At 49.2% G+C, this 20,961-nt stretch overlaps 1 protein-coding gene across 1 annotated transcript in view; it reads left to right on the top strand.

The window, feature by feature from the left end:
* Positions 1–15,174, top strand: part of LOC113452178 (BPTI/Kunitz domain-containing protein-like) — a 37,911-nt gene extending 22,737 nt beyond the window's left edge. The window contains exon 5 of the mRNA XM_087931963.1: positions 14,927–15,174. Coding sequence (XP_087788089.1) covers positions 14,927–14,937 — 11 coding nt within the window. The 3' untranslated portion in view covers positions 14,938–15,174. The remainder of the gene's footprint in view (positions 1–14,926) is intronic.
* Positions 15,175–20,961: the final 5,787 nt, after the last annotated feature.

Genomic DNA, 20,961 nt, shown 5'->3' with positions numbered 1-20,961 from the left:
TAGCACGGTGTATCTGTTTTACTGAGTGTAAGCTACAAAAACGTTTATCTCACATATTTTGCCTGCCTGCCTGACTGCCGTGCAGATTCTGCTAGGGTGTATCCCTAACAGAGGTGACAAATAGATTTAAGGAATTAGATCATCTGATGGACAGTGTGCCTGAAGAACTATGGACGGACATCGTAATTATGGATGAAGAACTATGGATGCAACATTGTACAAGAGGCAGCAACTAAAACCACCCCACCGAAAAAGAAATGCAAGAAAGCAAAATGGCCGGCTGAGGAAGCTTTGCAAATAGCTGAGGAAAGAAGGGAAGTGAAAGGCAAGGGAGAAAAAGAAAGATACACCCAATTGAACACAGTGTGCTGTCCAGCCAGTTATAGTTAATAGGGAATCGGGATAGCTAGTTAGGAATTGGGAGCTGTCCCCTTAAGGGAATGCATCATGGGAAATGTAGTTAAGGTATCCTGGGAGATGTAGTCCATGTCATGCGGCCACATCTGTAACCCTGATTGGTCACTGAATTGACCCTTGGTGGGTTGGGGGAGGTGTCTTCACTCTTGCCTGAACCCGGCCTCATGCTAGCATCTCTACCCCTGCTCCTACGTTATGGGATGAAAGGGATAAAAGATTACCATCCTTTTACACCAGAAAGTCAGCTATGCAAAGAGTTGGACATTGAGATGAATCTCAACATAACTGAGTTATCTTGAGGATGCCTGATGTACCAATAAAAAGACTTTGTATGGATGCTTTGTGGACTTACCTGTCTGCCTTTAGTTATCTAGCAGCCAGCAATTATAGAGGGAAGAATACACAGAATTCCAGAGAATAGCTAGAAGAGATCAGAATGCTGTCAGCCTTCAAGATTTTCTTCCTTTGCTTTGCATCTTTTGGCTGCCATAAGTAACGGGGGAGGAAGGGGGACACGATTATGGGAAGTGAGCTGGAGGTTTTTACAAAACAGAAATGTATAAGCTGGTGTGGGGGGTTTCTTGCCTAGGCTTCTACCTTATGCTGTGCGCAGCCACATAGCATAGGATAGAATCAAAATATGTCAAGGCCAGTGGACAGAGGCCTCATCACCACCTGGAGATGCCCACATGGTGTGGTACACAACTTTTAATTGGATGAACCAATTGAACTATTGGGGGTGGGAACGTTGCCATCACTTTGTATATGTGATTTACGTGCTCAATTTCTCAGATTCTGAATTCTTTTGTTGCTACCACTTGACTTCTAGTAAAATATATCTTTTCTCTAATTAATGGAGTCTAAGGATTTCTTTCTTCGATTTTGAATGGAGCACCATCTGACATTATTCGGAATCTGAGTTTACCAGCCCACCCGGAGAATTAATACATTTTCTTCTGAGGGGATCTGAACACAATGTCTAATCCAGCCAGCAACCAAGTAGACGTGGGAATGACTGGAGGACCAGATTCCCTGCTGTTAGAGGAGGCAGGGGAAGCCGACTTGTTAGCAGAATTAAGTCTTGGTGAAAAACCAGCTGTAAAACCCAAATGGTCCCTGGGAGTCGGCTGGAAGGATCCTGAGGAAAAGCCTCCTCCAGGAGTGACCACCACCCATCAGCGTGGAAGAGAAGAGCTATGGTAAGAGAAGGAAAGAAAGAGTTTTTTACTAACTCAAGCCCTGCATCCTCTAAATGAAGCTGTCGGAGAAACTCAGACTGATCAAAGGTATGAGAGGGAAGAGGGGGAGGCAGCCCCAGTCAGAAGAATCAAAGCAGCCACCCCCATAAATCAACCTGGACCGGCACAACAGGCAGCAGCAGCCCAGGGGCTCTTGGTGGGGGGAGTAATTGCCAGAATGTGTAGAACTCCAGAAGGTGTAGTGCCTCCATTAGAAGTAAAATATTGGGGGCGGGGGGTCCCAAGAAGTTAGGATTCTTCTTGGCACAAGTCTGGAGCCCTATGGAGGAATACGAAGAGGATTTTTCCTCAGAAGCAGCCAAAGTTAGATGTGTTACCGGGTCTCTGGAGGGAACAGCTGCAAAGTGGATGGTGACTTTGCAAAATGATAATGTCCCCCAGCTGATGAATTATGACCTGTTCATGACTGCGCTGTGAGCCAGGTTTGAAGACCCGCTAGTTGAATTAGGATGAAGACCATAAATCAGGGGCGGAGATCAGTGGCCGACTACACCCAGGAATTTAGAGAGCAGGCGTGTCATATTCGAGGCTGGTCCCAGGAAGCCCTGATAGAAGCTTTTAATGATGGGTTGAATGAAGATGTTTATCAAAGCTGTATTGCCAGAAGAGACCCCAGTGAGCTGAGGTACATGCTGGCAGCAGAGGTAGAAATTGATATGACCCGAAATGGATGCCGCGGGGGGGGAGCTTGGTTGGAGCAAGTCCTCCCCCACCAGCCTTCGAGAAGCCTTAAAACCTCAAAAGGGAGGGTTGGCGGCAAAACCCAAGACCACTGCATGTTTCCGATGTGGGAAGAAAGGTCACCGGGCTGCAGACTGCCATATCAAACTAGAGCCAAAGGGGGCGCCAGGAAGAGGAAGAAAACCTGAAAAAGACTCCAGCGAAGCCTCGCGAAACGACGCTTAAAGCGGAGGAGGTTGTAGAGATCGTCCCTCCGAAAGGAGAGGAGCTGGGAACTCCAACCTCTTCTGAAGAGAGTGAATCCGAATCGGAAGACGACTCACTGGTAAGTCCAAACAAAGGTCCTATGACCATTTCAGTGAGATTAAGGGTACCCACATTGGGAGCCAAAGGGGAAATGTTGGCCTTGTTAGACTCTGTGTAATCAGCTCGGAAGTAGTAGAGAAAATGGGCTAAAGGCTAAAGACTTTAAAAATGCCCATAACCTTTGGCCAATTGGATGGACTGGTAGCTGGGGGCGGCCCTGCACATTTCATAACGGAACCAGTAGAAATGTTGATGGGGAAGCATAGAGTGTGTTTTATTGTGGCTCCTGGGATGGAGCTCCCCCTAATACTGGGTTTGCCCTGGCTCTGGAAATGGAAATCCCACATCAACTGGAGGAGGAGATCATTGTGCATACGTACAGACCAACCCCCAGAAGGGGAGGGGCAATCTCAACCAAAACCCCAAGAATCCCACAGAGCTGGCCTCCACTGGCACTGAGAATCTGAGGGGGTAGGAGAAAATTCCAGAGGAATATTGGGACTTAAAGGAGGTATTCAGTGAGAAGGCCTCAGATGAGCTCCCCCCTCCCATCGCTCAACAGATTGCAGTATTGAAATTTTGCCAGGAGTGAAACTCCCAAAACAGAAACTGTACTCGATGACACCATGGGAGTTAGAAGAGCTGCGGTCATTTATTGATAAAAATTTGGAACGTGGTTTCATCCAACCTGCTAGGCCCTGAGTAGCGGCCCCAGTATTATTCTGTGAGAAGAAAGATGGCTCTCTTCGCTTGTGTGTTGACTATAGAAACCTCAACGCCAATGCAAACCTCAACGTGTATCCCCTCCCCTTGATGAAGGATATGTTGGCCCACTTAGCCAAAGGGAAATTTTTTACAAAACTCGACCTGAGAGAAGCTTACTACCGAGTTCGAATTAAGGAAGGGGATGAATGGAAAAGTGCTTTTAACTCTACTTAAATGAACAGTGCAAAGAAATAGAACAATAGAATAGGGAGACCAGAGATCTCTTCAAGAAAATTGGAGATATCGAGGGAATATCTTATGCAAAGGTGGACATGATAAAGGACCCAGATGGCAGGGACCTAACAGAGGCAGAAGAGATTAAGAAGAAGTGGCAAAATTACACAGAAGAACTAGACAAGAATGAGCTTAACGTTACTGAAAACCATGATGGGGTAATCACTGACCTCAAGCCAGACTTCCTAGAATCTGAAGTCAAGTGGGCCTTAGGAAATTTGAGCAACCACAAAGCTGGTGGAGGTGACAGTATCCCAGCTGAGCTATTCAAAATCTTAAAAGAAGATGCAGTAAAAGTGCTACTCTCAATTTGCCAGCAAATTAGAATAACTCAACAGTGGCCACAGGAATGGAAAAGGTCATCTTGCATTCCAATTCCGAAGTAAGGCAACGCCAAAGAATGTTCAAACTATCATGCCATTGCATTCATTTCCCATGTTAGTAAAGTTATGCTCAAAATCCTACAAGCTAGGCTCCAGCAGAACATGGATCGAGAACTACCAGAAGTACATGCAGGATTTCGAAGAGGCAGAGGAACTAGAGATCGAATTGCTAATATATGCTGGATCATGGAGAAAGCTGGGGAGTTCCAGAAAGACATCTACTTCTGCTTCATTGACTGTGATAAAGCCTTTAATTGTGTGGATCACAACAAACTGTGGCAAGTCCTTAAGGAAATGGGAGTACCAGACCATCTTATCTGTCTCTTGAGAAGCCTATATGCAGGTCAAGAAGCAACAGTTAGAACTGGACACAGAACCATTGGTTGGTTCAAAATTGGGAAAAGAGTCTGGCAAGGCTACACTGTCGCCCTGCCTATTTAACTTATATGCAGTGCACATCATGAGAAAGACTAGATGAATCAAAAGTTGGAATTAAGATCACCAGGAGAAATATCAACAACCTCAGATATGCAGAAAGCGAAGAGCAACTAAAGAGCCTCTTGGTGCAGGTAAAGAAGGAGAGTGCAAAAGTTGGCCTTGAAACTCAACATTAAGAAAACTAAGATCATGCTATCCAGCCCTCTCAATTCCTGGCAAATGGATGGGGAAGAAAGGGAGGTAGTGACAGATTTTATTTTCCTGGGCTCCAAGATCGCCGCAGATGGGGAATGCAGCCAAGAAATTAAAAGACGCTCCTGGGGAGGAAAGCTATGGCAAATCTAGACAGCATACCAAAAAAGAGAGACATCACCCTGCCAACAAAAGGGCATAGAGTCAAGGTTATGGTTTTCCCAGTTGAAAAGTATGGCTGTAAAATGTTAGACCATAAGGAAGGCTGAGCAACAAAGAATGGAGACTTTGGGGCTGGAAAAGACTCCGGCGAGTCCCTTGGACTACAAGACCATCCAACCGGTCAGTCCTAGAGGAGATCAACCCTGGCTGCTCTTTAGAAGGCCAGATCCTGAAGATGAAACTCAAAGACTTTGGCCACCTGATGAGAAGGAAGGACTCGCTGGAGAAGAGCCGAATGCTGGGAACGGTTGAAGGCAGAAGAAGAAGGAGGGGGAGATGGCAGAGAAGGAGGTGGGTGGATGGAGTCCCCGAAGCAGTCGGCATGAGCTTAAATGGACTCCAGGAGATGGTAGAGGACAGGAAGGCCTGGAGGAACATCGTCCATGGGGACACGACTTTGCAACAACAACATCACACAGTATACTGAGGTGGGCCATCCTGACCATTGTTATGTTGCAGCACAGCAAGTAACAACCAGGGTGCAGCAAAGCTACATTTCAGGCTCCGTTGAGCTTTCTAAGAGAACCCGCCAGGGCCTCCTCACTGCCAGATGAACGAGGAAGCTTCTCTCCTCATCCAGGACAATCACGGCATGTTCCTTTCGGGCCCCAGTGGATCTCCTCTTTCCTCTGATGTATGTTGCAACCTCGTGTACAACGAGGCAAAATTCTTGCTCTGAAATATGCCCATCGATTAGGGTGGTGGACCGTGATCATGCTCAGCTGGCAATTGGCTAGAACATGGTATAGGGTCTCCTGCTTGAGCAGGGGTTGGACTAGAAGACCTCCAGAGTCCCTTCCAACTCTATTATTCTATCTGCTAACACCTGTGTCCAAGTGGAGCTCATGAGAATCCCCCAGTGTTTGGCCCCTGAAGGTATCCCAGACCTTTTGAGCGTGAGTGCCATTGACCTCCGTATGCTTGTGGTCGGTGTCCTGTCTAAGGACCAGCAATTGTACAAATTCTGTTGTGATTGAGCTCAGTTGCCGTGGTGTGCTCCATAAAATTAGTGGGCTGGATCTGCTCATAAACAGGGCACTGGGTGATCTTCACGGGAACTCTACGGTTGACCAAACTCAAAACTCAACTCTTCCAACTTGCCTGGAAGAAGAGAATTCCCCACCAACTGAATTTGGGTACTAGAATCAGGATCATTCTGATGAGGAGAATGAACCTGAATCTGAAAATGGGCAGCACCAAAGGTTGAGCCCACTGGGGTGGGAGAGGAATGGGCCCTCTCTAGTGACCAGCCAGGCTGCAACTGGGAGTTGTGAAGTGGCCCAGGAGGAAGAGGTCCAGAACCACACTACTCCTCTATGAGATCCCCCACAGGAGACGATGGGATTAGCCATCTTGTTCACAGACTCTTTTAAAGGACAACAAGTTTGCAAATGTCACTTTCAGATCATTTTTAGACATTTCTCATTAGCTACTTTTAAGTTATTAGAAACCTTCAGAATGACAAATTTGACACTGCCAGGTAAGTCTCCCTTCAAACCTGAGTGAAGGAACATGTTAATCATAAAGTTAACAATGTAAGGAATCCAAAATAAATAGCAAAAAGCTACAGAAGGTGACCAAGGGTCCAGATAAAATTGGAATATTGGTGTGCTTAATAAAATTAGTGGGCTGGATCTGCTCATAAACAGGGCACTGGGGGATCTTGATGGGAACTCTACAGTTGACCAAACTCAAAACTAAACTCTTCTGTCCTGCCTGGAAGAGGAGAATTCACCACCAACTCAATTCGGGTTCTAGAATTTAGGGGACACTTAAACTTAACCTACAATAAAGATTGTAAAGAAGAGCAACCAGGATCATGAGGGGCCTGGCTACTCTAGGGAAAAGGAGGACCAGGGGAGACATGAGAGCTATCTTCCAGGATTTGAGGGGCTGCCCCAGAGAGGAGGAGGAAGGGGTCAAGCTACTTTCCAAGGCACCCGAAAGCCAGACAAGGAAGAATGGATGGAAAGTCATCTTGGAGAGATTATAGATTATAGATTAACAGAGTTGGAAGGGACCTTGTAGGTCATCTAGTCCAACCTCCCGCCCAAGCAGGAGATCCAACACCATTTCTGACAGATGGCAGTCCAATCTCTTCTTGAAAACTTCCAGTGATGAAGCTCCCACAATTTCTGAAAGGAACTTCTGTTCCATCGGTTGACTGTTCTCCTTGTCAGGAAATTTTCCCTTTATTTCCAGGTTTAGTCTTTCCTTGATCAGTTTCCATCCATTATTTCTTGTCTGGCCTTCGTGTGTTTTAGAAAATAGCTTGACCCCTTCCCCTTCTCTCTGGGGCAGCCCCTCAAATGCTGGAAGGCTGCTCTCCTGTCTCCCCTGGTCCTTCTCTTCACTAGATTAACCAGGCCCAGTTCCTGCAACCATTCATCATACGTTTGAGCCTCCAGTCCCCTAATCATCCTGGTTGCTCTTCTCTGCCCTCTTTCTAAAGTCTCAACATCTTTTTTAATAGCATGGTGACAAAAACTGGATGCAGTACTCTAGGTGTGGTCTTACTAAGGCTTTATAGAGTGGTGTTAGTACCACCCTTGATCTTGATTGTATCCCTCTGTTAATGCAACTTAAGATCGCACTGGCTTTTTACAAACTTGATCAGAGGAAAACATTTCAAGTCCCTCTCAAATCACTTCACTCTTTAAATCTCATGCAATGAGCCAACACTCTCCTTCGTGTTATGCATATTGAGTCTTTACCGAATTGAGCCAGAAAGGTAACAGCTTGTAAATTCTCTCACTGAAGGGGGGGAGGGGAATCTCTGACCGCTTCCCTTTGAATCCAAACAGGTTTGTGGCTCAGAAAGAGAAAAATAATTCAGGGAGAGAATTCAGGCAATTTGATTACTTGTATCTCTGCTTTGGAGACTCGGATTAACATTGTGCTTTCACTTGGGAGTCCTGGTTTCAATATACTTTTGCTTTATCACACGAATCCAAATAGTTTTTACTTTTTGGGAGTCCAGATTCAAATTTCCATCATCCTTTTACTGAGGGATTGCAGGAATTCAGATCTATGTATCATTTTACTATTCTGTCCTTTGATTCAATTGTTGAATATAAAGACAGACAGATAACTCTGCAAATTCTACCATACAGTTTCTTTTATTGGATTATATTAGGTATCTTCAAGGTAACTCACAGTTATGTCGAGATGCATCTAATGTCCAATTCTTTGCATAGTTGAAATCGTAGTGCAAAATGATAGTAATCTTTCCCTTATTCCATCCCATAGTAGTAGAGACAAAGGAGAAGCACTAGCACGAAGCTACGGTCCAAGCAAGAGTGAAGAAACCTCCCCCAACCCACGAAGGGTCAATTCAGTGACCAGTCAGGATTGCAGATGTGGCCACATGATATGAACTACATTTCCCAGGATACCTTAAGTACATTTACCATGATGCATTCCCTTAAGGGGACAGCTCCCAATTACTAACTAACTATACCAATTCCCATATACTGGCTGGGCTGCACACAGCTAGCTCCTATTTAGCTGGTTGTCCACTAAGACTCCAAGATTCCTCTGACAGTTACTGCTATTGAGCCTGGTTTCACCCAGTCTATTATATGTGTCCTTTGGGGTTTTTCTTGCCTAAGACTTTACTTTTCTCTACATTGAATTTCATTTTATTAGATAGGGCCCAGGGTTCAAATCTGTCGGATCTTGAGCCTATCTTCTAGGGTGTTAGCTATTCCTGCCAGCTTAGTATCATCTGCAAATTTGGTAAGTTCCCCTTCTATTCCCTCATCTAAATTGTTTATGAAGATATCGAGGAGTCCTGGGCCTAAGGCGGAACCCTGTGGCACCCCACTGCTTACTTCCCTCCATGTAGACTTAGACCCATTAAGGACTACTCTTTGAATACGGTTTGTCAGTCAATCTATCCCATTTTTTTCTAGCTTACCAAGAAGTAGGTTGTGGTCTACTTTGTCAAATGCTTTGTTGAAATCTAAGTATATTATGTCCGCATAATTTTGCTGATCTACTAATTTAGTCGCTATGTTGAAGAATGAAATAAGATAGTTTTCGCATGATCTGTTTTTAACAAACTTGTGTTGACCTAGTTATTCATTCATTCATTCATTCATTCATTATTACTTTACTTGTTTCTAGATGTTGGCAGATCTGTTTTTTATTATCTTTTCCAGTATCTTCCCAGGTATTGATGTTAGGCTGATTGGTCTATAGTTTCCTGGGTCTGTTTTTTTTCTTCCTTTTTTAAGATGGGAACCACATCAGCCCTTTTCCAGTCCTCTGGTAGTTCTCCGGTGCTCCAGGATTTTTGAAAAATATGGTTCTGAGATGACCTCTGCCAGCTCCTTTAAAACTCTGGGATGTAATCCATCAGGCCCCGGTGATTTGTGTTCATTGGGATCAGACAGGTGTTCTCCTACTATTTCTTTACTTATTTTAACTTGTATTTCTAGCCTATATTTACAGTTATGTTTTTGGTAGGTTGGGCTATAGCTTCCTTTTGCGTGAAGACTGATGCAAAGAATGAGTTAAGCAGTTCTGCTTTCTCTCTGTTGCCTGTTACTTCCTGTCTTCTCTCTTTAGTGGACCGACTGTTTCCTTGATTTTTTTCTTGTGATTTATATGTTGGAAGAAACTTTTTTTATTATCTTTGACTTTTGTTGCAAGTCTTTGTTCATTCTGAGCCTTTGCTATCCTGACTTGGTCTCTGCAGATTGTATGTCCTTCTTTCCATTTTTTGTACTTGTCCTTTTTTTCTTTCAATTTGCCAGAGAGATCTTTGTGCAGCCATGCTGGTTTCTTCTTGGATTTCTTGTTTTTCTTTCTCAGTGGTATTGTGCTGGTCTGGGCTTCTATGATCATACTTTTTAGAGTTTCCCAAGATTCTTGAGTTGTTTTCCCCTTTAGGATTTTCATCCATGGAATCTTTCCCAAGTTATCTCTAAGTTTATTGAAATTAGCTCTTTTAAAATCCAAGACTCAGGTGTCATTATGTTCTGTTGCTTGTGTTTGTGTTGCGTTGAATTCCAGTATGACATGGTCACCCTCACCCAAGGTTCCTGCAGTTTCAACTCTTCTTCTCCATTCTATTCTCCCTCTATCACTTCAACCTGGAAATTAGGAGGGATTTCCTAACAGTGAGAACAATCAATCCATGGAACAGAAGTTGCCTTCAGAAATTATGAGAGCTTCATCAATGTAGGATTTCAATAGTAGACTGGGATGCCATTTGTCAGAAATGGTGTAGGATTTCATGCTTGGGCAGGGAGAGGGAGGGTTGGACTACATGAACTCCAAGATCCCTTGCAACTCTATTATTCTGTTAAAAGAACGAAGCAAAATATTTCAGCACTGGAGATGTTGAACGTCCCATGCTGAACCACAGAGGCGGATGTTAATTCTAAGGGCCTCTGCCTTGGTAGGTGGACCGTGTGCGGACGAGGTCCTGGAAGGGGAAGAGGTTCCACCAGACAAGGTGGGGGATTAGATCTGAGTCTGGAGGTAAACACGATTTCCTACAAGAAGGACAAGGAAAAAGAGGCTACACGGGACATCCAAGGTGTCTTCATAAATAAAAGGGATATGGAAACGCTAAGTTAAGACAGCGACCAGATAATTTTCTCTGCTAGAATTCCAAAACGGGCTTGTTAAAAGTTTGAAAACTTTTCTGAGGGAGAAAAAGAAATGAAAACAAATTAATTTCTGCAATGTTATTTGACAGGACAAAAGATCAAAATCGTTCAAAGTCAAAACCAGACTAAACATTGGGGAGTGGTGAGTTCTAGTCTGTCCTTGGCCCTGAAAGTGCAGGAGATGGGAGTTGTAGTCCTCCCCTTGGGAAGCCACGGAGGCCTCTCCTCTCCTCCGTCCGGCCCCCGACGACGTTTCCCCGTCGGACCCCCGGGAGAGGCAACCTTCCCCGCAGGAGCCACCCGGAGGCGCGGGACGGGCGGGGCGGGGCCAGCCAAGCCTCCGGAGGGGAGGGGAGGAGAGGGTGAGTGGGGGCGCCGCGCTCTTAGCCCCGGAGAGGAGGCGGGGAGGCTCAGTCGCCCAGCCGTCGCCATGAGATCCGGTCGCAGCCCGCTAATCCTCCTCTTGGCGGTCGCCTCCGCCGTCTGGGATGCTCTGTACGTCGCTTCCGAAAATTGTGAGTGGGGCGAGCGAGTGGCAGGGGAGGGGGTGGTGGGGAGGCGGGAGGGGGCCGTGGGATGCTCGGACCCCGAAAGCCCCAGAGAACCCCCGTTCCGCACGGCTGTGAGCCCCGCAAAGACGCCCCCGTACCCCCCCCCCGTCCTTCTGCTGCTGCTGCCCCGGACACGGGAAGAGCAGCCGCGGTCCTGCGGGCTCCGGGAAGCCCTGGACGGGCGACGGGCGGGCTTGCCGCGGCCTGTCGGGCTCCGGGCTGCCCAAAGACGACGCCCACGTTGGGGCCCTCGCCCTCCGGACGCCGTTCCGAAGGGGGTCGCGGGCAGGGGCGAGCGGGAGGGGGGGGAAGCGGGCCGGGGCAGAAGGAGGAGACGTCGATGAACGGAGGGTCCCCGCCTCTCCCCCCGTCCACTCCCCGGGCAAACGCTGCCGGAGGGGGTCGCAGGCGCCCACCCGCGGCTTCTTTTAAGGCTCGGTTGATTGATTGATTGATTGATTGATTGATTGATTGATTGATTGATTGATTACATTTCTGTGCCGCGCATCTCCCGTGCGAGGTGACTCTGGGCAGATTACAGATTAGGAAACCAAGTGAAAAATGATTACAGTATAATTCGACTATTAACACAATTAATTTTATTAAGATTATAACGTTAACACCCTGGAACTGAGCAGGGAGTTACGTAGGCTCTGCAAGGTCATCTAGTCCACCCTCTCCAGAGTGCAGGAAGCTTCCTGACAGATGCCCCCAAACCCTCCAGGGCGGGTGGGAGAGCTCACTGCCTCTGAATGGGGTCCAGGCCAGAGTCAAGCAGCTGTCAGGAGGCTCAAAGCTTCCCCTCCCCCCTTGACCTCCCTCCTTGCTGCTTCCCAAGGCAAAGTCACCTCCACACGGTCCCTCCTTCCAAGGCCCCCCAACTCCGGGCACCGTTTCTCCTTCCCTCCTGGGGGCCAAATCCTCCCTCGACTTCAGGCCGCAGAACTGAGTGACACATGCCAGGTGTGAACTGAGCAGCCCCAAAGAGGGGAAGGGAATCCTGGCCTCTTCCCAGCCAGAGTCTGGGCTTCTCTGGGGGTTTAGAGGGACTTGCAATCCAGAGATTCCCCTCCCCCCACCTGCAATGCTCCTCCAGACCAGACCTGACCAGTCCCCCATTGCATTCAGGGGATCCAGAAGAGGCTGAGCTGAGCTGAATTGGAAAACCTCTTTCAGTCCTGACGTCTCTTTCTGTGCACGATGTTTAAACCATCCAGATTAAACATAAAGATTTTGAACCCAATTTAGAAACCTGGTTCACTTTGCAGAATCAAATGAATCTCCTTGAAACTGAAGCTCCCAACCAAAATCTAACCTTGTTGTTTTTTGTATACTTGTTTCCTGGGTTATTCTTCCCCTGTTTTTAACCACACACATACAAACACACATGCATGGCTATTTCTCCTTGCGTAAACCTCGTTCTCGGAGCCCCCCCCAAAACAAACTGAGATGGGAGGTTTTGTTTCCCAATTGCTCCCTTTGCCTGCCAGGAGAGCGGAAGCGAAGGGGGACATTCCCCCCAGACCCTCTCAGCCCCAAGAACCAAAAGACCCGGAGACTGAAGGGTCGGATGGACCTCGAGGGAGCTGGGGAGGTGCAGCCATCAAAGGATCTGGGGGGGACAGGAGAGTTTTGTACTGGAAGACAATTGAGGGGCTGCCACAAAACAGGCGGTGACTTATTTTCCAAGGCAGGAGAAGAAACGAAGGGTGGAAACCAATGAAGAGAGAAGCAACCTGCAACTAAGGAGGAATTTCCTGCCAGTGACCACAATTCATCAGGGGAACAGCCAGACCCCAGAATCTGTGGGTGTGCCCCATCGCTGGAGGTTTGGCAGGAGAGACTGGACCACCATTGGTCTAGAATGGTATAGGATCTCCTGCCAGAGCAGGGGGTTGGACTAGAAGACCTCTGAGATCCCTTCCAGTGTTAGGATTGTAGAATTCTATGGGATGCAGCACCAGCATTGTGGCTGCAACGTTTCCCAGGATTCAGGCTCACTGAGTTTCAGTTAAAATATAACCATGGAACAAAGGCAAAGGGGGGAGGGGGGTCTCCAACCAAGGCAACCTTAAGACAGGTGGACTTCAACTCCCAGAATTCCCCAGCCTCAATTAGGGGGCTGCTCTCCTGTCCCCCACCAGTACCTAGAGCTGAGCAGCAAAGTTTTGAGTTTCCGGAATCTGCTCTCTTGCCAGGCAAGACGGACTGCAGCACCTTGCCCACCTACACCATTCTGTGTCAGATGCCTGTAGAACGTTTCTTCTACAACGCGACCTCCAAGAGCTGCCAGTTCTTCATCGACTATGGATGCTCCGGGAGCCTGAACAGCTACCTCTCCGCTAAGGAATGCGAGGAAGCTTGCAAAAATATTGGTGAGTCCAGCTGTTGCTCAGGGGGGAGGAGAGCCTGAGGGCCTGCGATGAAGGGGCAGGAGCCTCGGGGGGCCAGGGGGCAGGCTGAGGGATGGAAGGGGTCTTCAGGAGGAGGGGAGTCTCCTGAGCCCCTGCGGGAAAAGGCCCAACCCATCTGCGTCCTTCTTCTTCCAAGCTCCTTTGGGGGTTCTGCCCCTGCACGACACAGCCCCCCCTCCCCGCTTGGTTCCCCTTTGGTGCATCTCAGAGGCCAGTTCGGGGTGGGGGGGGGAGGCTCCCCTCTTTCCTGCACCCCCCCTATCTCTGATGGGGCTACACGAGTGGCCCTTCTTCACCTGCGCGGCAGTCTGTAGAGACTGGGACTCAAGCCATGGGGGTTGCAGGGGGCTTCACCGGCCATTGGCCTGAACCCAGAGCCCGCCTGGCCAGCAGCGCAAACTCAGAGGCTTCCTTTCAAGAATGGGGGGGGGGGCTGAAGGGAGGGGGGGTCCCTGAGACAGGCAGGCAGGTAACGCTTTGTGCGGGGCCAAGAGTCTGGAATGAAGAGCCAAAACGAGATATTTGCTGTGTTTGTACCCCTCTTAGCCTCACCCGAAAGAGGTTCCTCCCCAGTTCTGCTCCATCCATGCTCTGCACAGCCAGTCCCCCCCCCAATTCTGAGGGGGTGGGAGCTGACTGAAAGAAAGTAAAAAATGCCCACATCCAGCTGAGGGAGGGCTTGCGGGAGGGTGGGAGATGTCCTTCCTTTCATCCTCCCTTTAAAAACATCCATATAGCTGTCCACCCGTTGACAACCTCGATCCCCTCCTGCTACCTGCCTCCTGAACACGGGTCTTGCAAGGACCATGCTCAACGCTGGTTTTATGACCCGAAGACGCAAAGTTGCAAGACGTTCACTTTTACGGGCTGCAAGGCAAATGCCAACAACTTCAACACACGTGCAGCGTGCCAGCGGAGATGCTACAAGAGAGGTGGGTGGGCATTGCTGGGGGAGGGGGCTGAAAGGTGGGAGGCCGTGTGGGAAGGAGCAGAATTCCCACCTTGAGTGTGAGGGAGAGGAAGGGGGAAATGAGAGGTCCTCCCCTCCCACCGGCAGCAGAAGGGGCCCCTCTCTTTGCCCCTCCTCCCCGAGATTCTGCTGAGGGATCCGTCCGTCTGGCCAAAAGGAGAAGGAGGACCCAGGATCTCTTGGGAAGGCTGACCATCCTCTGCTCCATCCCCCACTGGCCCTTCAGCCTGCCCCAGGAGTGAGGGTCCACTTCCCCCAGGGAGGGGGGGCTGGGGGACACCCCAAGGGAGGCGCCTAGACTGGCCGGAGTGTCACGAAGGCCGAGGCTGGAGCAGAGCAGGCCCTCAGAGCAGGGGATGGGGGGGTTTCTCTGGTTCCTAGCCTGTCAAGAAGGGGGGGGCTCTCCAATGCCTCTGTCCCCCCCCGCAGCCCCCCAAGGAAGACCCTTCCTGAGGCCTCCTTCCTTTTTGCAGGAACTCACTGAGGGCTCCGTGGACGGACGCTTGGCCTGCTTTGTGCTGAACGGAGAGAGAGGCCGGTTCAGGAGGAGACCAGGCGCAGAAAGCCTCCAGGCGCCTTCCGGGGGGGGTGGATTCTGGAATAAATCCTTGCCCGAAGGAGACGGTGGTCTCAGGTGCTCTGTGTGTCTCTTTCCCTGGCAAGGGGAAGGGGGCGCAGGCTGCCCCCCACTTCACTATTAAACACAGAATTTGCCACACCGGCCAGGCAGGTTTATGGCGGCCTCCATGCATCTCTAGGAAGTGAGCCAATGAATACATAAATATGCCCGCTTGCCGCCGCTCTGGCACACCCCTGCTGGGCGCCCCCTGGCTCCTCTGACCAGCCTTCCAAGTCAGGGACCCCCCGAAAGCAGAACTCCGAGGTTCCTCAAAGAACAGGTTTCTTGAAGACGTCCTATCGGCACAATTGGTGGAAACCGACTCTGGAAATTCCCGTCGGTTTTAGCCTTTCGGCCGCCTTATGGCAACCCTGAAGCAGCAGAAGATGGCGGCTTCAGCCAGGTTCGCTTCAGGGTTGACACCCCTCTTGCCCCCTTGCCAGGCATACCGAGGAGCGTGTGCCAATCCTACCCACCCAAGGAGCCAGCACAGACACAGGGGGAGGGGCTTCCTGGAGTGTCTCCCCCTCTCCCTGCAGGAGCCGCCCACCTATTTTGCCAGGTTAATGCATCCCCTTTCAGATCCAGGGCCTGGATCCTCATACTGATAGTGAATCCACCTGTTTTTCTGTGTTCGTACCAGAGGTGGTATTCAACCAGTTCACACCGGTTCGAGTGAACCGATAGCGGTAATTTGGCGTGGGTTGCTGAACCAATGGCAACCCCTGGCTGGCCCTGCCTCCTGCCTGGTCGCTCATTTGCCTCGATCGCTCTCCTAGCTTCTCCTACCATATGGCGGCTGTGGCACAGCTCAGGCAGATGTCCTATGGCTGCGGCACATGTACACTGCATATGCAGCCACTACCCATGCGGTGCACAGGTGCAACAGCCCCGGGACATCCACCCACCTGCCCGCCTTCCCGGAGCGTGCTTTCTTCCTGGCAGATGCACCTCTTCCGACCCAGTCTAGCCCGGCCGGCTAGCAGATGGTTGGGCGGATGTCCCAGGGCTTCTCGCCCCCCTTTTTGCAAGATGCCTCCAGCTGCTGCATGCTTTTTTCAGTACTGCTGGAGTCCAGCCACACCGAAAAAAGCATGCCCTGTGCTATGTGCCAGGCCTGGCAAATCCGAGCAGCTGGTGCATAGAACAGGGTGGCACCGGACCGTTGGAGAAGTGGAGCGAACTGGAGATCAGTAATTTTCGCTGCAAGAAGCCTGCAACGGCCACGTGTTCTCCAACCCCACTGAAAAAAGTACAACATGCGCCGGCCCATTGGAGAAGCGGAGCAGCAGCTACAGGGTTCTCGCACCAAAAAACGGGGGGGCAGCTGGAGGCGCCTCTTTTTCAGTCTCCAGCCGCCTCTTTCACGATGCAGGAAGCCTCCCCCAACCGGCCGGCTGCTCTCCTCCTCCTCCTCAGCCACACAGAACAAACAGGCAGAGAAGGAAGAGAGCCGGCAGGCAGTCGCAATCTGCAGCATCAGTCATGTGGCCGAGTGGGTGTGGCCAACTCAACGTCACTCGCAGCAAGGTGGCACACCACCTTGCCAAGTTGGCCACGCCCACCCAGTCACATGACTGAGAGGTCTGGAAGCAGCATCTAAACCAGGGGTATCAAACTCAAAGTCCATGGGCCGTATCCAACCCACAGGGTGCTTAAATCTGGCTGCAGGACCGGCCTAGTAATATCAAAGGACCGGCCCATGGTGCTTCTGCCATCCGTAAACAGGCTGTAAACAGGGGCCATAAACAGGGCCCTAAACTGGGCCTCCACGTGGTCCATTTTTGGCTAGCGGATTGCTGCAGGAAGACTGGATTGGAATGGATTACAATTATGTTGCCTCAAGTAATCTATCTATCCAGTGGTCTGGATAGAAACCAAGCAACATCCTATGTTAACATTGCAGTTTAATGTCAGATTTTACATACTGTAGATCCATTTAATCTACAACCAACCATCTATAATTAACAGCCATTTCTATGTACTATCCTGGAAATTTACCTCTGTTATGTTATTTATGCTATTGTATTTTTATTAATAGTTGAATAATAAACATACAATAGTATAAATAGCTTTTCTGCCTGGAAAAGAAATTTACTATTAAAACAATGGGGTATCCATTTAGAAATAAAAACTCTAGTGGAGTATGAAGAATAAGTAATAAATGCTTGCCAGTAATACCCAGTAGAAGACATCGGAAAATGGTTTTGGGATGACCCGGGTCTTGGCACAACGGCAACACAGTCACATAATCAGTAAGAGTCACTTTATTAGCTCCAACTTTGCCCCCAATGTCCTGGTTACCTTCTGGGCTGGAGAAAAACCCTCCCAGGAACAGCCTTCGGGTGCAGAGAATCAAGTCCAAAACAAGGTCAACAAAAACTGTAACTATAAGTACAATCAAGTCAAAATGATGTAATTAGTCGGGCAGGGCAGAAGCAAGAATTCCAGACTTAAAGGCACAGCAATAACTCAACATGGTTGGGAAGATGCCAGGAACACAGATAAACAACAACACAGGATAAAGTCACATTTGTTCCCAGCAGACGCAGCACTCAGCTTGCATCTCTTTTAAACTGTCAATCCCAGGTGTGGCTAGTAAAGGGAATCAGGGCCCTTTCCTTCCCCGTAAGCCATGCAACCCATGTTGCTCCCTTCTCTGTTCCTCCCTGTATGCCCTAGGATGAAGAGGGGGTGGGCCTGGGTCTTCTCCTGCTCTGCCCAGCCGGACTTTGCCCTTCCCCAGTTTCCTCCACAGCCAACGGAGCCACACGCCCGCTCCCTGTCAGCTGCTCATCTTCCTCCTCAGATTCAGACTCCAACAGGGACATGACAGATTATAGTAAAGAACTGTGGGCAAAAAAGATTTGCCAATGTTGTTTTATTTATTTATTTATTTGATTTGTCAATCGCTTACAAGATCATAGGTATAAGTATAAACAAGAGTAAGAATACAGGAAATAGGAATGGATAAATGGGGACAATAGGACAGGGACGGTAGGCACGATGGTGCACTTATGCACGCCCCTTACAGACCTCTTAGGAATGGGGTGAGGTCAATAGTAGATAGTTTAAGGTTAAAGGAGTAGTGGGCTGTGATTTTCACCACTCTGATCTAGACCAGCCAAACCCAATTCCTGCAAACCTTTTCTATTTCCTGTTTTAACCTCCTCTTGAACCAAATAAAAAAGATACACATAAACCCCCCCCTTGGTCGACTCTACTGTTCCCGTCAAGATCACCCTGTGCCCGTTTATGAGCAGATCCAGCCCACTGATTTCATGAGGGACACCACGGCAGCTGAGCTCGAACACAATTTAGAAATTGTACGATTGCTGGTCCTGAGACACGGCCGGCTGTTTGCATTGTCCACGTAGGTTCTGCAGTTCCGTGAACAAGAACGTCTCTCTGCGGGACATCCTCAGGGGCAGCCATGTCCCAAGGATAAATTCTTTCAGCCTGATGACCTCTAAGCAACGAGGGCCCCTATTCTCCAAAGCGCCTGAAGGCAGGACGAGGAGCAGAGGGTGGGATCTGCTCCAGGAGAGAAGCAACCTGAGAGGGAGGACAATTAACCAGTGGGACTGTTTGCCTCCAGAAGGTGTGGGGGCTCCATCACTGGAGGCTTTTAAGGAGGGACTGGACAACCATTGGTCCGAAATGGTCTCGGGAGGAGTGGACCTAAGGCTTGTGGACTTCAACGCCCAGGATTCCCCAGGCAGCACGGGGAGCTGGGGAATTCTGGGAGCTGAACTTCACGAGCCTTAAAGTTCCAAAGTCAGACGCCCCTGGTATAGGGTCTCCTGCTCGAGCAGGGGTTGGACTAGAAGACCTTTAAAGTCCCTTTCAAATCTGACTGTCAGGACTTCAGCAGTTATTCCAATTAAATCATGAGTCCCAAGCCACACTCCCAAAACTAAAAAAGATTTGAAGGTAACATTCTACGTCTGGCATTTACCTGGGCGTAGCCAACCCTGAGATATGTAATTCACTGTCACCCTTGATCCTGTTTCCCCCATCCCACTGGGTGTATCATCCAATGAAACACGTCCACAGCCAAGAGTCATCGATCATGCTCTCCAATTAGATTTTTGTGCAGCAGAAGCTTCAGCCATCTAATCAGTCTTTGAAGAAAATAATGAATGGAATGTCCTTTCAATTCCACACTTTGAAACCCCACCACCACCTACTTTCTGTTGTCAACTATAAAACATGTATACAAAATGTTTTATGAGTTGACATTTGGCTCCCCTCACTTTTTGAAGGTGACCTGTACAACACACACAAAATCCAATTGACTGCAGATATGGAAGCTTATGCTCACGAACCCCACTCCCCCCAGGCTTGGTTGGATTTTCTGCATGGAACCTTGCTACAAGGCGATTGGTTTGGACGGTCCTACTCTTTACCCATGATGCCTGTGATAAGGGGCAGCCCTTCCACTTGATTAAATATTGGAGTTGTCCCCTGTCCCACCTTGAATTGAGGATTCGCTGCGCCTCATAATGGGTTTGGCCCCCTATGGCCACGGGGTCTGGGGACTCATGAGGTAGGGGTCGCGATGGGTCAGACATGACTTCGCAACAACAACATCACACAGTATACTGAGGTGGGCCATCCTGACCATTGTTATGTTGCAGCACAGCAAGTAACAACCAGGGTGCAGCAAAGCTACATTTGAGGCCCCGTTGAGGTTTCTAAGAGAAGCGGCCGGGGCCTCCTCACTGCCAGATGAACGAGGAAGCTTCTCTCCTCATCCAGGACAATCACGGCATGTTCCTTTCGGGCCCCAGTGGATCTCCTCTTTTTCCTCTGATGTACATTGCAACCTCGTGTACAACGAGGCGAAATTCTTGCTCTGAAATATGCCCATCGATTAGGGTGGTGGATGGTGATCGTGCTCAGCTGGCAATTGGCTAGAACATGGTATAGGGTCTCCTGCTCAAGCAGGGTGGACTAGAAGACCTCCAGGGTCCCTTCCAACTCCATTATTCTATCTGCTAATACCTGTGTCCAAGTGGAGCTCATGAGAATCCCCCAGTGCTTGGCCCCTGAAGGTATCCCAGACCTTTTGAGCGTGAGTGCCATTGACCTCCGTATGCTTGTGGTCGGTGTCGTGTCTAAGGACCAGCAATTGTACAAATTCTGTTGTGATTGAGCTCAGTTGCCGTGGTGTGCTCCATAAAATTAGTGGGCTGGATCTGCTCATAAACAGAGCACTGGGTGATCTTGACGGGAACTCTACGGTTGACCAAACTCAAAACTAAACTCTTCCAACTTGCCTGGAAGAAGAGAATTCCCCACCAACTGAATTTGGGTACTAGAATCAGGATCGTTCTGATGAGGAGAATGAACCTGAATCTGAAAACGGGCAGCACCAAAGGCTGAGCCCACTGGGGTGGGAGAGGAAGGGGCCCTATCTGGTGACCGGCCAGGCTGCAACTGGGAGTTGTGAAGTGGCCCAGGAGGAAGAAGTCACGAACACCACCACTCCTGTATGAGATCCCCCCTCTTGCTTCCCACAGATCTGGGCATCTTCCCACTGCAGCCTCTGATGCCTCCTTGGGAGGTGAGACTGCCCACTGGACCCATAAGTTGAGGGTGGAGTTGGGAAGAACCAGGGTATGTGTGAAGGTGGGAGAGTTTTAGAGACGTGAAGGATCCGGTATAAGTAAACTGATCCCTTGAAACATCTCTGGATAAGGAGAAGGCAGGAGATTGCCCACACGTGCTCCAGACAGCAGCTCCTCATAAGGAGATAACAAGACAGAGATTTCCATGGCTTTGGGCACAGGGAGATGATGGGATTAGCCATCTTGTTCACAGAGTCTTTTAAAGGACAACGAGTTTGCAAATGTCACTTTCAGATCATTTTTAGACATTTCTCAT

Source organism: Pseudonaja textilis, chromosome 3 (genome assembly GCF_049901715.1).
Source record: "Pseudonaja textilis isolate UNSWEBS1 chromosome 3, rPseTex1.2, whole genome shotgun sequence".
In the NCBI taxonomy this organism is placed as follows: domain Eukaryota; kingdom Metazoa; phylum Chordata; class Lepidosauria; order Squamata; family Elapidae; genus Pseudonaja; species Pseudonaja textilis.
Note: the sequence above shows the minus strand (reverse complement) of the source record. Positions and strands in the feature narration are given on the sequence as shown.